We start from the raw sequence: 17,455 nt of genomic DNA, 5'->3' as shown, positions 1-17,455 counted from the left end.
AAGCAAATTTCTCCATCATTTTGTTCGTTGAAAAAGCTCCTACACACTGATTGTTTATCATTAATCGTTTTGTCTAAGACTATATAACCTATTGAAAAGAAGATATTTAAAGAAATGGATATGAAACAGAAGCCATCTATACCAGGTTACATTGTGACAGACGTATATTCCAGGTGAGGAAGGTGACAGACGTATATACCAGGTGTGGGTTGTGACAGACGTATATACCAGGTGTGGGTTGTGACAGACGTACACGTATATACCAGGTGTGGGTTGTGACAGACGTACACGTATATACCAGGTGTGGGTTGTGACAGACGTATATACCAGGTGTGGGTTGTGACAGGAGTATATACCTGGTGTGGGTTGTGACAGACGTATATACCAGGTGTGGGTTATGACAGACGTATATACCAGGTGTGGGTTGTGACAGGCGTATATACCAGGTGTACATTGTGACAGACGTATATACCAGGTGTGGGTTGTGACAGGAGTATATACCTGGTGTGGGTTGTGACAGACGTATATACCAGGTGTGGGTTATGACAGACGTATATACCAGGTGTAGGTTGTGACAGGCGTATTTACCAGGTGTACATTGTGACAGACGTATATACCAGGTGTGGGTTGTGACAGACGTATATACCAGGTGTGGGTTGTGACAAGCGTATATACAAGGTGTACATTGTCACAGACGTATATACCAGGTGTGGGTTGTGATAGACGTATATACCAGGTGTGGGTTGTGACAGGCGTATATACCAGGTGTGGGTTGTGACAGAGTATACAGTGTGACAGACGTATATACCAGGTGTGGGTTGTGACAGACGTATATACCAGGTGTGGGTTGTGACAATGCGTATATACCAGGTGTGGGTTGTGATAGACGTATATACCAGGTGTGGGTTGTGACAGACGTATATACCAGGTGTGGGTTGTGACAGACATATATACCAGGTGTGGGTTGTGACAGACGTATATACCAGGTGTGGGTTGTGACATGTGTATATACCAGGTGTGGGTCGTGACAGACGTATATACCAGGTGTGGGTTGTGACAGTAGTATATACCAGGTGTGGGTTGTGATAGACGTATATACCAGGTGTGGGTTGTGACAGACGTATATACCAGGTGTGGGTTGTGACAGACGTATATACCAGGTGTGGGTTGTGACATGTGTATATACCAGGTGTGGGTTGTGATAGACGTATATACCAGGTGTGGGTTGTGACAGACGTATATACCAGGTGTGGGTTGTGACAGACATATATACCAGGTGTGGGTTGTGACAGACGTATATACCAGGTGTGGGTTGTGACATGTGTATATACCAGGTGTGGGTCGTGACAGACGTATATACCAGGTGTGGGTTGTGACAGTAGTATATACCAGGTGTGGGTTGTGACAGACGTATATACCAGGTGAGGGTTGTGACAGGTGTATATACCAGGTGTACATTGTGACAGACGTATATACCAGGTGAGGGTTGTGACAGGTGTATATACCAGGTGTACATTGTGACAGACGTATATACCAGGTGTAGGTTGTGACAGACGTATATACCAGGTGTAGATTGTGACAGACGTATATACCAGGTGTACATTGTCACAGACGTATATACCAGGTGTGGGTTGTGACAGACGTATACACCAGGTGTGGGTTGTGACAGGCGTATATACCAGGTGTGGGTTGTGACAGACGTATATACCAGGTGTGGGTTGTGACAGGTGTATATACCAGGTGTGGGTTGTGACAGACGTATATACCAGGTGTGGGTTGTGACAGACGTATATACCAGGTGTGGGTTGTGACAGACGTATATACCAGGTGTGGGTTGTGACAGACGTATATACCAGGTGTGGGTTGTGACAGACGTATATACCAGGTGTGGGTTGTGACAGACGTATATACCAGGTGTGGGTTGTGACAGACGTATATACCAGGTGTGGGTTGTGACAGACGTATATACCAGGTGTGGGTTGTGACAGACGTATATACCAGGTGTGGGTTGTGACAGACGTATATACCAGGTGTGGGTTGTGACAGACGTATATACCAGGTGTGGGTTGTGACAGACGTATATACCAGGTGTGGGTTGTGACAGACGTATATACCAGGTGTGGGTTGTGACAGACGTATATACCAGGTGTGGGTTGTGACAGACGTATATACCAGGTGTGGGTTGTGACAGACGTATATACCAGGTGTGGGTTGTGACAGACGTATATACCAGGTGTGGGTTGTGACAGACGTATATACCAGGTGTGGGTTGTGACAGACGTATATACCAGGTGTGGGTTGTGACAGACGTATATACCAGGTGTGGGTTGTGACAGACGTATATACCAGGTGTGGGTTGTGACAGACGTATATACCAGGTGTGGGTTGTGACAGACGTATATACCAGGTGTGGGTTGTGACAGACGTATATACCAGGTGTGGGTTGTGACAGACGTATATACCAGGTGTGGGTTGTGACAGACGTATATACCAGGTGTGGGTTGTGACAGACGTATATACCAGGTGTGGGTTGTGACAGACGTATATACCAGGTGTGGGTTGTGACAGACGTATATACCAGGTGTGGGTTGTGACAGACGTATATACCAGGTGTGGGTTGTGATAGACGTATATACCAGGTGTGGGTTGTGACAGACGTATATACCAGGTGTGGGTTGTGACAGACGTATATACCAGGTGTGGGTTGTGATAGACGTATATACCAGGTGTGGGTTGTGACAGACGTATATACCAGGTGTGGGTTGTGACAGACGTATATACCAGGTGTGGGTTGTGACAGACGTATATACCAGGTGTGGGTTGTGACAGACGTATATACCAGGTGTGGGTTGTGACAGACGTATATACCAGGTGTGGGTTGTGACAGACGTATATACCAGGTGTGGGTTGTGACAGACGTATATACCAGGTGTGGGTTGTTACAGACGTATATACCAGGTGTGGGTTGTGACAGACGTATATCCCAGGTGTACATTGTGACAGACGTATATACCAGGTGTGGGTTGTGACAGACGTATGTACCAGGTGTGGGTCGTGACAGACGTATATATCAGGTGTGGGTTGTGACAGACGTATATACCAGGTGTGGGTTGTGACAGACGTATATACCAGGTGTGGGTTGTGACAGACGTATATACCAGGTGTGGGTTGTGATAGACGTATATACCAGGTGTGGGTCGTGACAGACGTATATACCAGGTATGGGTTATGACAGACGTTTGCTCTTACAGGTTCATGAGTAATAATCTAGCATCCATATTAAACAACTCTTTGAACACGCCAACATCGGTGTTACAGTACATTGTAATGTTTCTCCGCTTGACCATATACTATTTTATCGCTCTGTTACACTAGCCAAAAGGCATACAACCAAGGTCTGATATAAAATTATTGATAGAGATGCCAGTTTGTTATCCTCAAGACATTTGTAAGAGACTTCGATGAAGCTGTCTGACCGTATTCAGTGTTTTATTGTGAACACATTCTAAATATACTGATGTTTCTAATGCCAGAATATTTGAATTGCCACGGAAAACATTAATTCAGTTACTCTCTGGTCAAAACTGAGAGACTATGGCAATGCTTAACATGTCTATCAATTGGATATTGGTCAGGGAATTCGTCCGAATTCTTACAGTAGTGTGACGTACCATTCACATGACAATGTCATACATGAACCATTTTTATACGGAGATAAATTCAGTAAGAATTAAATGAATTATGATTGATAAAATTAATGGAAATTTCGTCATATACTCAATTAGCTGCCATACGCGGAATGTACATATTTCAAATAATGTGTCTAGGGCCATAGACAGACTGGCATCATCTCAAGGGTTTTGTCCGTCTGGCGAGCTGCCTAAGTACCGAGACTGGTTCTAGGGACAACAAGAACAGCATTTAACGCCCAACTAGACATATTGATCCCGATACGCTGACCACCTTTTGAGGGGGTGTGCACCGCATGTGGAGGACATGTAATAACGGCGATATCCGACAAGTGGCCCAGCAATTGGATTGTTGTAAAAAAAAAGTTCAATAATTTGACACTAGATGGCGTTGAAGGGTCTCTCTTACGTCATATGATTCCATTGTCAGTCCCCTGGATTACGCTGTCTGTTAGATTGTAGTGCCGACAATGATTGGTAGGTTATGCCATACTGAATAGAGATATGATACAATCAAAAGGGTGTTTCTGAAGCATACATGATTCTAGTTCGGACTTCGATAATGGTGTTTCATCCGTAATTCCAACAAAATGCAAAGAATACTAAACTGTCATTTTCTGTTTTCCTTTTCTCGTTGATCGATCACCACATAGTGCTAACAGGCTTTAATACAGCAGTGAGCGTGTACATTTGTTTAAAACACAATATTGGTTTGAAAAGTTTTGCTTTTGAAATGGCTTTAAATATTTTAATCCGTTTTTATTTTAACTCATATGATGAATATACTTTATTTCAATTTTCTGTGCTTCACCAGTCGGCATTCGCTTGTTGTTCCCATAAAAATTATAATGCATTTAATTGCTAATGGCATTATCTTACACACATCATTTTAATGTTCGTTAACTAACTTATGTACTTTTGATGATTTTCATTTATGGCAAAACTGCTTTCATTAACGCCATAAATAAGTTAATCTATCATTATTCTGTGGCACTGCATTAAACGTTAATTAAACCAATCACATGGAATAAATCGTGACAGGGAATGGGTTTCCTGTCACTAACAGTAACGCCACTAGGTTACCGATGAACCACGATCGTCTTGAATATTGCATTTAATGCTATTGCTATGAAACGGTTAAAAGATTTTCAAATATCACGTGATTTTGTAAAAGAACCGTGTGACAAAGTCGATCAGAGACAAGGAATTGTTCATTTTGTTTGGACAACACAGAGTTATTAACGACTAGGAGCCTTCAAAGTAGTATTTGTCTTCAATTATGTTTTTCATTCTTTCAAAACTTCTTTGAAACTACCCCATATTTTAAAGACCCATTTAAAATTGCATTAGGCATATTCCTTTTGACATTTTCGTCGTTTCACCAGTAATTGCACGAGTTTTTGACTGTACATATTTAGTATAACTAATTTTCTACACATTTTCTTCGGTTTATGGCATTTTGGATTATCAATGATTTACCGCAAAGTTGTAGATGTATTAAATGTGTATACTAAACAACCGTTAGGGGAATGTATTAATTCTAGTAGTATCTTAATTCTGTCCTATAAATAAGTGTCTGTTATTCCATAATAGAAATAACATTGCATCATTTCACATAATGTTGCATAACTCAATGAGTATTAAAAGGAGATTTACCATACTCGACAAACACAAAGATGGCCGTTGATCTGGGATTTCGGATAAAGTGGGTAGATGGCCTGAATAACACAACAATGCACTCTAGGTCTGAGTTATCACATAAGGGAATGAGAGGGACCCGTGTCAGTTTTAAATGGTAGACGAAAGGCCAGCAATTGAGTTGTTTTCCACTAATGGGCTTAGCCAGTCCTGTGTAAAACTTTTGATAACCTATTATACTAAAAGTAAAGAACGGGAAGAGGGATTCGCCCTGGCGTATACGGTGACTCGAGGGGCTTTTCAAAGGCAATCATAGTTTACAAAGATGATTTAATCATATTACTTAATATTGTGAATACCCTTTCTAAACTGATAGTTCGGCTTATTTCATGAGATACGTTGACCTTTTGAAACTCTGAACAGTAAACACTGTAACCAATATGGACGTCCGTGCTATAACATTTGTTGGTCTATTTCCTTTCCTATCGTACGCGTTCTTGGCCAAGTACAATTTACAAAACCTATTACCCTTAGTATGTTAGACATGCGGTCTATGAACGAGAAAATGATCTCGGATAAAGACACTGTGGATCTGATAAACGTTATATCTATGCCAGGAATAGACTTATGTTGTATTTGCAACATGACTAGCCTACACGATGTCCTACAAACAAATGTTTCTATAACCAGAATCAAATAATTGTTCGAGTTGCAGACGCTTTAGAAAATTTTGACCAACAGGAATAATGCCAACCACCGCTTGACTAGCGGGTTTGCCTATGTGTTGTTTGGGGAACTTTTGTCGGTAGTTTTTTTATAATACTTGGTATGAACAAGTGTTTTATGTATGACAAATATCTGGGTAAGTGTCTCTCGTAAAACTTTTCTTATCAGAGTATTTTTAGGAATACTTATAGTTAACATAAGAATGTTTTGGTAATACGGATAACATAATGAAAAATTTAGGTATCAATAACCTGATCTGATTCTGGTATAACTGATCATATTTAACTGATCATATCTGATCTAGATACGTGGTTCTGGTATAACTGATCACATCTGATCTGGATACGTGGTTCTGGTATAACTGATCATATTTAGCTGATCATATCTGATCAGGACACGTGGTTCTGGTATAACTGATCACATCTGATCTGGATACGTGGTTCTGGTATAACTGATCATATCTGATCTGGATACGTGGTTCTGGTATAACTGATCATATTTAACTGATCATATCTGATCAGGACTCGTGGTTCTGGTATAACGGATCATAATTAACTGATCATATCTGGTCTGAATATGTGGTTCTGGTATAACTGATCATATTTAACTGATCATATCTGATCTAGATACGTGGTTCTGGTATAACTGATCATATCTGATCTAGATACGTGGTTCTGGTATAACTGATCATATTTAAGTGATCATATCTGATCTAGATACGTGGTTCTGGTATAACTGATCATATCTGATCTGGATACGTGGTTCTGGTATAACTGATCATATCTGATCTAGATACGTGGTTCTGGTATAACTGATCATATATGATCTGGATAATTGCTTGATATTGTTTGGTTGTGTAATGTTAATCATATCTACTCTAGATATCTATTTTGGAATACTGACCAGTCTTGCCTGGTTTGGATAACTCAATTTAACTAGTAATCGTTTCGGGTATGGATAAGAGCATTTCGTAGTACTGCTTATCTATGGGAAAGACAACAAAGGGATACGGAATACTGAGACGTCTGCTACCAGCTGAATTGGGAATAATAAATAGACTAGGGAGTATATTTTGATGTGAGATATGAACTATATCGAACCAAATATACCTTGGGGAAAACGATTGGCTGTGCAGACATAAATTGTACGAGACCCAACACCATGCCCATACACTATTAACTTTCTATACGTTAACCTCCCAAAGCATTAATTAGTGGTGGGGGACCGCTACCGAAGCCATTGCGTATCCTTAAACGTCAATAGAGGCATCATAGTGGTCGTGAGCTACTGTAGTGATCATTGGTGTTCCTCGGGATCATCGATATACCTTGACCTGTTGTGGTTCAGGGTGCCATGCTGGTGTATAATTGTGTTAAATGTTTATCTGAGTCAAATAAATATTATTGAAATTGTGTTATGTCATATAATTATAATCCTGAGGTTTTGAAGTCTGAAGTCACACTGCATGGCATTTTGAATAATTGTTAGTTATGTGCTTTTATGATTGATCATATATTAGTGATATGAAATTAATCAACTTTACAATTGGTAAATTATCCTTGGATATTATTACCTTAACTATGTGACATAACTAATTACATGTTTGTACCTTTAAAGATATTTCAGGTGACGGGAAAATGTGGGGGTTTCTTTAATTTAAAGGTGCTAGTTTTACTTGATTCGTCTGATTTTGGCGCCTTCATCCATGTTTCAAATTAAGTGTAAAATTTGCTTCAAATTCTTTTTTTATTGACCAGAATCCAAAGTTTTATCTATTATCTTTTTGTGATGATCTAGCATACTGTATATCATGAAATGTTCGTGAGTACTTCTTTCGTGGTTTGGAGCTTTCAAATTATTTCGCGAGTACAATTTTTTTTGGTAAGCTCATGTAATAAAAATATAGTTATTATACATAAAGCAGCAATCGTCGAGATTCCATATCAACCATGAAAACAACGACAGTTTATACACAACGAACGTTTGATGTTATACAGTGGGAGCTTTATCACATTTAGTACTAATTTGCCTTCAGTCAAACCAATCAACTATGGAATACACCAACGCCTAAGAGCTGTTATTGTCCCACATAGTTAAGCCATTACAGGTTTGCTTCATGCCAAATATGAACTTATTGTACGAGATATGTGTCCATATGTCCAAGTTGAACTCTAGCCATGCCATTGCCCCTTTAGTGACCGGTAGTCATTGATATTAGTCAATGTTTGTTAGGGGAATAATAAATCAAAATATAACACGTTATACGCTGCTCATCTCGGGAACAAAATTAGACACGTTCAGAGAGTAATTAAGGCTGAGATGAAGCTTATCCTTTGGGTGATAAATAACAGCCGGAAACAGTTCTAGTCCATGGATGAGTATTAGACCTGTGACAAACAGGTCGATACAAATACGCCTTGCTCTCTGAGTGATACCATTTCCCTCCATGTATTATTTTAATGACTACCACGATGAGAGGCATATTTTCAATTGGAAACAATAACGAGAGCACATACGGCGGAGTAGGGCACCTTACACTACGGAATACATGATTTAGTAATATTTCTACAAATGTCCTCGTTACATGAAGACCCCTCATTCCCATTCGTAGTTTTCGTTGAAACTTTGGCACTTTTCTATCTTACTGTATTCCGAATATGATATTTTAAAACAAAAATAAATATCTTCTCTAGTGGCTTTGTTTGTGCGGGTTGTATTTTTTAGGTGTCATTTATCTGTTTTTGGAATATAATAGCTGTAGCAAGAGGTATACGGGCAGCCGTCAGTTATTCAAAATCGTTTCTTTTTTGTTACAGGCAAGTTTGAAAAAACGGATGGAAGAACTGAAGAATGGTATCATCGAAGGTACTCAAGCTGTAGAGCATGAGAAAGCCAAGAACATAGAACTACTTGAGATGATATTCCCCTCTAATATCGCAGAACGTCTCTGGAGAGGTACGCTCTCACCGGATTTGTTTTCTTGATATGGTATTTACGGTATAAAACGTACCTGTTTACTGTTTGGACAGCAATCAAAGTCAAACATTACGAATTGTTTACTATGGTTTTAATGATATATCTTGTACTGGGCACGATATGGCGATCAGCCACAATTCAGATATACTCCAATAGAACGTAGTTGTTCTGGAGTGATGCTTTTAACCTAACATACCTGATCTTATGACAAATTTGACGTAGAAAAATTACAAAATACGTTGATCAATTAATTATTTAATGTCTCAAAACTGTAGAAAACACACATTAAAAAAACTCTGTAAGTCAGTTGGAAACTATTTGTTTAATAAAAAATGCATAACCTGGGAATGTAATTTTTTTACAATAGTGAAGTTTGTTCTGTGAACTAAGCTACGGTGCGATATATTTTTTTCACTGCCCTGTTATCATTATTGTAATTCCTTTCATGTCAGGGGAGACAATCGATCCAATGAAGATTGATGACGTCACGATGTTGTTCAGTGACATCGTCGGGTTTACGGCGATCTGTTCGTCCTGTACTCCTTTGGAAGTGATCAACATGCTGAACTCGCTATACACACAGTTCGACCATTTCTGTGGTGTAGTTGACGTTTACAAGGTATGGTGACTTAGTCTATATATAAATGTCACTGATATTTGTGTACAATTCATCAGTCATTGTTATTGAAATCCACGATAAAATATCCAAGGTTTATATTAAAAATGTAAAGCATAGCCAGTATGATGTATACCTGATAAAATAGCACGAGAAATACGTCTACACTGAATGATGTACGAGTCCATTTTTGTTCAGTTTATTGTATGGAGTCCCACCGTGTACTTAACATGTTTACTCTTCTTAATGTGTTATGGTTTCGTACCTTCATGACGAGTAAGATACTTTTGAGACAGAAACACCTTTGTCACAAGTTCGTAAAATGTATCAAGGGAATTATTAAGTAGCAAGCAAAAAAATGTTATACATGTTGGCATCTCCAATGGTGTTACCTTGATTTATAGTGATACAGTATTTCAACCTTCTTATTTCATCGTGAAGAGTTCATAGACAACTAGTCCTCATTGATGTTTTTATTGTGAAACCATATTAATGATGTTATAACACCTTTCAAAGCAAACTACAGTGTGGTTTTCATATTTCAATTCAATCCTGACTTAATTGGATTTAATAAATCATCAATACTCAAACTGTTCGGATATTACGTTCGTCCTTGGTTCCATATGATTTAAAATTAGGATAAAACGCCAACTGTGCCGTGTACCTTATACCATATCACACAGGGAGGCAGCACACTTATTTATATGTTGGTTGTAGTGACGAAATGGAATTCTTCATTTATTATCTGTATTGTTTACATGTCTTTCTTAAGATATACTGCTTCCATTTAGGTTTATACATTTGTATTTCAGTATTGATATTAAAAAGTAGGTTTTTTTTGCAAAGTGACGTCGTTGTTGCCAAACTCTTTTTCAATGTGGGCTTTTATCTAAGGCGTTGTGTTGGAACAAAAATATCCACGGAATATTGTCGGAAAATGTCAAACGCACCCTTAGTGTAGTAGAATAATATTTTGTATTGAGTGATTATAATACTCATCTTTCGTTGTTAATATTTATCAGGATAACATTTGCGTGGTTATGGTCACCTCCAAGCAGGCTGTAATGAATTGAACTTACGTTGAGTTTAGGTATAATGACTATGTGCATATAGACTGTGCACACATAATGAAAAGACAAAATAAGAAGATTCATTTGAAACAAACCAATAAACTATTGAAAACATCGGTATACTCTTAATATTGCAGAGTGTCCTGAGAGTTAATGTAATTAAATAAAGGGCGATATGCGTTTTTCTTTATACCCTCGTCTTATAGCCAATCTTGGTAACGAGAAACCGACAGATATTAGCCCAATGATTGTCATGCCAACACCCTGGCACTCCTCCAGATGCCTCGAGAACAAGACACTATAATGTCACAAAAACCTGAAAGATATTGAATTCCGGGATGGGCATGAGAAAACCGGTGTTTTTATTGGTAGATAAATAATTGTTTTTATGCCTAGAATACAATACAATGTTTCCTAGTTTTAATCATGATGCATTGAAAATCTGAGATAGGCTGTTAAGGTTATGCGGTACTTCATTTGCATTATATATTAGCGATAAACTTTGCTATACATTCATATATCTTTTGAAAGATACAATTTCTTGATTAAATTCAATTTGGCTTATTGTCAATCGCGTGGTTGAGTTGAATATCAAGAACCTTAAAGTACATCATTGAACTGATTCGGGAGGGAATAAATTGTTGAAAACTGATATTTTTGTTGACTGCTGGGAATTATTACATTTTGATCAAGGAGCAAAACATTGTCAGGAAAATGCTTGTTCTAACTAATTCTTTCTTATTAACTTGAGTGCATGTTGTCAATACATTACTTCGGTAATCTATGTTCTCAGCATCAAAGCGCGACCTCAAGTGAATTGTATCACCAAGATAATGGGGGAAAGTTGTTAAAGCCCAAGTAAATCATGAGATTAGGTGATTCTAGGTGATATGTGACATAACATATGACAACAATTTAAAAAAGGAAATCACTTTGAAATAAATGGATTGGGCTTCCGGTGGAGATTCATGCGACATTTGTCATCGGATTTGTCGAGTCAATTTGACAAGATAGATAAAAAAAGATTTGGAAATTTCTTCAAAGTTACAGATGCAAACAAAACCAATCAATGGAATCACACACCCTATGCAAAAACTGTAAGTCATTAAATTCTCTCACGAACAGTACTGGTGTGTAATCATTAACACTGCCTGTTTATCAGTTGTTTGTCAGACTGACCTTTCATTTCTGTTCTTCATCTAAGTAGGAAGGGATTATGTTGGTATTATAAGCTAAAAGACCCGATAATATGGAAAGTTGAATGGAATCCTTATTCTTATTCGAAATCTTTAAAACGAGGTCAAACTACGAATAAAGCATATGTTTATGCTGACAATATTGATAAACGTTCCAGGTGTTCCGAAAGAATAAACATCGTCTGCGTTATCTACGACTATCGCTATGCAAATGTCGGTCAACTTCGAGTCCCATCCTCCAAGTAAGAAATAATGGGGTGTGATCCGAACTAATAGGCGTGATATCGGGTATCGATAATCCCTGTCTGAGAACAATTCATATTATTATATGTCCCTAAAGCATACCGAACACCAGTCTTGTGGCATGCATATAGTGTTATGTTTATGAATAAGATGTCCAGAAAGACAAAACAAAAAAAACTGTCCTCTGTTACTCAGATTTCTTTTTCTTTGTGACCATCATATTTCGGCGTCGTTTGTGCGAGGAGGATTCTTTATAGCATCCGCATTAATTACAAGGTATTAGCCTTCTCGAAACTAATAATGTTATAACGCCTAATCCATTTGGGCGAGTTACTCTAACCACTAGCACGCTCCATTTCTCTTGGTAATCAAACCGTTCACAAAGCCTAATGACTTTCTGTAACATTGAGTTATAAAACTCCGATTTTAACCGGCATTTCTCCAAGACTTATTTTTCCGTTTTTTTATCTTCAAAAATAAGATTTAGAAAGTCATCTCATTCAGTTTAATATGGACTTCGGTGTAAATAAGAACTCCGATCTGCCCGCAAGGCAGTGAAATGGCTCTTCTTATCAGGATAAGGAGCAATCAGGGGCGTGTGCGTGCAGATTTGGTCTTTCATCATGTGCATATTTGAAACAATTATTGTTAAATGATATCTTCATATGTATACACATTTCAATTATGAAAAAATGCAGTACATGTCGTGTGCTCGTGGATAAGATTAGAAGGAAAAACGTCGATAATTCGTCAATATGTATTATCTTATTCGATTAGGGGACTACATTTGTAATAGCACCTAGAATATCATTTGGATAGCTCGTATCGCGAGGTTTACATGCAGGGAGTGGAGTTAATTTGACAAAATATCATCATATTTATTCAAGCGTTAATAATTTGGGGAGAAATCGATTACCGAACGTATACATTTTACGCGAATACATTGGGTGAAAGTAGCACTGCCCTGTCCGTTTATGTAACATGCGAATGTTCGGGTTAAATATCTTTCTTTTCCCATTGATGGATCTCGATATCAACGCCATGCACATATACTTGGTTTGTGTTTCTGGTAAGACCATACAAGTTTTTCATTTTTCGGTTCTAACCCTGTCAGTATTAAAGGACAAGGTGATGATTCGTCTCGGTGATACACGTAACTGTATATTAGTGTGTGCTGTCAGCCTATTCAGTTCCCATATTTCTTGATAATTCATTTTGATTTATAAAAGTCATTCTTTACAACGGCGTGTACAAATGAAGGAATTTCTGGTAGTGTTGTAGGTTTTTGTTTTACGATGTGGTGCTCCGTTGTTGTTAATTGTATGTTATGTTCATTATCATATAACATAATGTGATGTATCCCCGCTAGGCGAAGGGCATGAATTTTACAATGTGCTGTTTTTATGACAATGAAGAGAGAGAGTAAGCTTTTACAATGTGGCGCTGTGTCACTTTAGGTGGAGACGATTGGAGATGCATATTGTGTGGCTGGAGGACTACATAAAAGATCAAGGAGACATGCCGAGCAGATCTCCTTTATGGCATTAAGAATGATGGAAATAGCCGGCAAGGAAAGGTCCAAGGACGGAAACGCAATCAGGGTATGTATAGGAAGTGGTCACGTGGTAATGTTTTCACTCTTAATTGGGTGATTTCGGAGGGCTAGACATGTTGTAATTACTTTCTAGATGTACATTGATAATAAATATTTTATAGTATTACCGGAGAAAATATGCTGTTTTATATTACATATGGTCCAGCATGAATTTAACAGTTGGTTAGAAACAAGTCATATTCTAGAAAGGTATAAGAATTGCCATTTCTTCAGTAATGTTAAAGTCTATAACGGCATGTCATTTACCCTGTAGATGAGGATAGGACTCCATACTGGTTCTGTTTTGGCCGGAGTTGTTGGAGTGCGCATGCCCAGATACTGTCTTTTCGGAAATAACGTCACCCTGGCAAACAAGTTTGAGAGCGGAAGTGAAGCTGAACACATCAACATTAGTCCGACTACTTACACGTAAGGATAACTGTTATATTTTACATTTAGATATGTTTTTTTATTAATGTGAATTTCTACTTTTGAATTTATCAACTGTGAATGCATTAATTGACAAATATTGTTGATTTTACTATAATTGACACAATTTCTAAACTAATTACAATTTATATTTAGATGCATCTCAGAAACTGCAGGATTTTCTTACACCCCACGAACTCGGAAGGAGCTACCAGATGGTTTTCCTGAAGATATCGACGGCGTTTGTTACTTTTTGGACGATTTTAAATTCCCAGGGGCAAATAAAGATGACACGAGTGTCGATCATATTGCCTTACAAATGGAAGAGTTTCGGAGAGGGGATGTTGTCTTTACCTAATAGGTCTATGTGTTTTTTTGATTTTACCGTTCAGGAAAAATCAAATCTGGTTGTTGCGGAGTATTTATTTATATTTTCATACCGTCCAGTTATGTTACCCTTAAAACACTTCAATGTAGACATAGACATACACTGACAAATGTTATTTAAAGTAAATTCCTAATCCTTTATTTCTTTCTGAAGTATGTGAAATATTTTATTTTGATAATGAATGCTATTAAACCACGGAGGGGACATGTTCCATACGGATATTCCGTCACATGATGATTTCCACGTGATTTCTCTTCCCATACATGTTATAGTAATAAAGTACATGTATATGTCAGTATTTTTTGTTGTAAGTATATATATATATATCTTAATTGTGTTGCACTACATGTACAGCTATATATATAAGAATTATAATTATGAAGGGAATGCGACAATCGAACAGCTTCCTTTGGGGAAATGTTTTAGCAACGAAACAAACAAAGTGCGATTTCAATCTTTACCATTTGGAAGACCGGGGATGATGTTTACTTATGACGTAATGTTGGTAGTAATATGTAATGGCGTAAAATAATATAGTTTCCAATGCCTGACCCAGCTTTGTCATTACGTAATGCAAGACTGTGCACTTCTTCTGGGTATCAGGATGTTCATGTATAATTAATTTGAAAATGGATAGCCATATTAAGTAAATCAAATTGGCTTCATTACCAAAAAAGTTATTTTTAAAACGATAATTTATAATGGTAAAACATTCTTAAAAAAAACAAAGTTTACTGAGTACACTGCTATCGCTTCACGAGTTGTATAATTAAGAAATGCTTGGAGGCATTTCAAAATAATTAAGGTTCAATATTGCCAAATACAGATTCTAGTGCTGAACATAACTTTTAAGCCTAGGTTTGAATATTTATCTCCATAGATTATTCAACTGTAGAGATATATCTTACATTGATGTACTGGCGTGATGTTATGTGGAATGTTTCGTAAACAATGACAGCAGACATTTTATCTCTTGTTAGCGGTCTAGTGGTATTAATGATTCTAATAAATATAATCTAGCTGCTCGATATTCTCATTGTTTTCGAAACATTTTCGTAATACTATCAGGAGAAAAAATGGGATATGTATTAGTCTGGGGACCAAAATAAGCTTACTTCGAGAATACAGTGTATTCGAGATATCAGCTTCGTATTAGCAAGTTAGAGTTATTGGATACTCCGATATACTTTCTGTACCGAAAGTGTCAATAAGTCGAAATATTGTGATATTTGTGTTTAAAATGATAAATTATTGTTATATTTGACTTAACAATGTTATGTACCCCACCCGTATTTATATAGTAAAATGTTTCATTATCATGCCATTGTAGTTTCCCACATAAATAACATCACATTAATTGTATAGTATTGGATATTATAAACCCGTACGATTGCTTCAAAGTGTCTATCTACAAATACATACAATAGGTCTCGACTGTTCGAAATTAGGTACACTTGTGCTTAGATTGTGACTGTCCTCGATGACAATGCTTTGGCACTAACATTTCTTTCACATTCAAGTCATATACATATCGGTTTCGCATTTCTTTCTGTTGTTTAATCGGAAAAAAACATTTATATGTATATTCTTATCTTTTTCAATTACTAATATCAGAAAACATGTATCACGAAATCTCATTCTAGTGCAAAATAGATCCATGTATATTCTTATTTTTTTCCAATTAAAGACTGAGACATTTACAAATGGCTATCAGCTACGTAATTATAAAAGCGATATGTCGTTGCTAAGGAAGGATTATATAATCTTAAATACAAATGCAATATTCTTTGTGCATGCTAATCACGTAATAGTCCCATAGGTTTTAAGTGTAACAAGTGAAGAAATCGGATCATAAACATTTGTTCACGCACCTTTTTTCTTCTAATGTAATACCTTTACATTGTAAAAACTTTTATTGGTGACAACAGTACTGGAATACGGAATAATATTGGCGGAAGTTGCTATTTTTGTCTCTTTTTTCAACACAAAGATAATATGTTAATACACAATTAGTTTGTTACCATAGTCATATAGCATATCAGCTTCGAAATCCGAGAGTATCATTATCGATATGATATATTGTGTATGTGTAGAGAGAGCGTTCATGAGCTCAAGTATAATTTCGAGGATGTCCGTATTTTTATCTACCTTGATAGAGGTATCGCGATGGATACACTGAACCTTGAATTATATTATTTTCCCTGACATTTTAATAGTATTGTGTTGATTATTCACGTTTTACAAAAATAATTTGAACAAAAAGCAAAAATATTAAAGATGAAATATTCTGCAACATTTTTTGGCAAATTACACCTTTTTACCAGAAGTCGTTAACTGTATCATTATGACTGGGGTCATTAGGTATAAAAGATGCCGATCTTCGAACATTTAATCCTCTCCTGATCTCACCAGATACACCAGGTAATTCACGTGATGCTATTTAAAGGATCTGATAAGAAACCAATATGAAGAAGGTGGATATTTATTTTATCAATTAAATCCCTAAGCCAATCCTACAGGTAGAAAGGTTAAGAGATTACTAGTTTCATTGCAGAATATTTCTGACATATTAAGAAATGTATTTTAGCGTAACGTCATTATCAGGTGAAGTATGAAATCAATATTCCATGTCTTTCATCCACTGCTGTGACCCTAATGGAATAAAATAAATCTTTGGTTTATATCACAGTCTCAGATCTTTTTAATGAAATGTGTTATTTACTTTACCTGTCCACGTGCTGCGTGCATATCTGATTCAACGTCTTCCGATCATCAAAGATAGCCAATTTGTTCGCAAAAGAGTTCCTGAAATAGCGAGTTCCCGAAGATTTCCTCGGGATAATATTTATGTTTGATCCACATTGGGTGAATTGTGTGTAATTTTACGGAT

General features: G+C 37.1%; 1 protein-coding gene across 1 annotated transcript in view; it reads left to right on the top strand.

The window, feature by feature from the left end:
- Positions 1-17,248, top strand: part of LOC117329070 (guanylate cyclase soluble subunit alpha-2-like) — a 66,128-nt gene extending 48,880 nt beyond the window's left edge. The window contains exons 6-10 of the mRNA XM_033886781.1: positions 8,870-9,008; positions 9,482-9,648; positions 13,612-13,755; positions 14,023-14,177; positions 14,334-17,248. Of these exons, the coding sequence (XP_033742672.1) occupies positions 8,870-9,008; positions 9,482-9,648; positions 13,612-13,755; positions 14,023-14,177; positions 14,334-14,535 (807 nt within the window). The 3' untranslated portion in view covers positions 14,536-17,248. The remainder of the gene's footprint in view (positions 1-8,869; positions 9,009-9,481; positions 9,649-13,611; positions 13,756-14,022; positions 14,178-14,333) is intronic.
- Positions 17,249-17,455: the final 207 nt, after the last annotated feature.

Source organism: Pecten maximus, chromosome 6 (genome assembly GCF_902652985.1).
Source record: "Pecten maximus chromosome 6, xPecMax1.1, whole genome shotgun sequence".
NCBI lineage: Eukaryota > Metazoa > Mollusca > Bivalvia > Pectinida > Pectinidae > Pecten > Pecten maximus.
The sequence above is the reverse complement of the archived record's forward strand: the minus strand, read 5'-3'. Positions and strand labels throughout refer to the sequence as shown.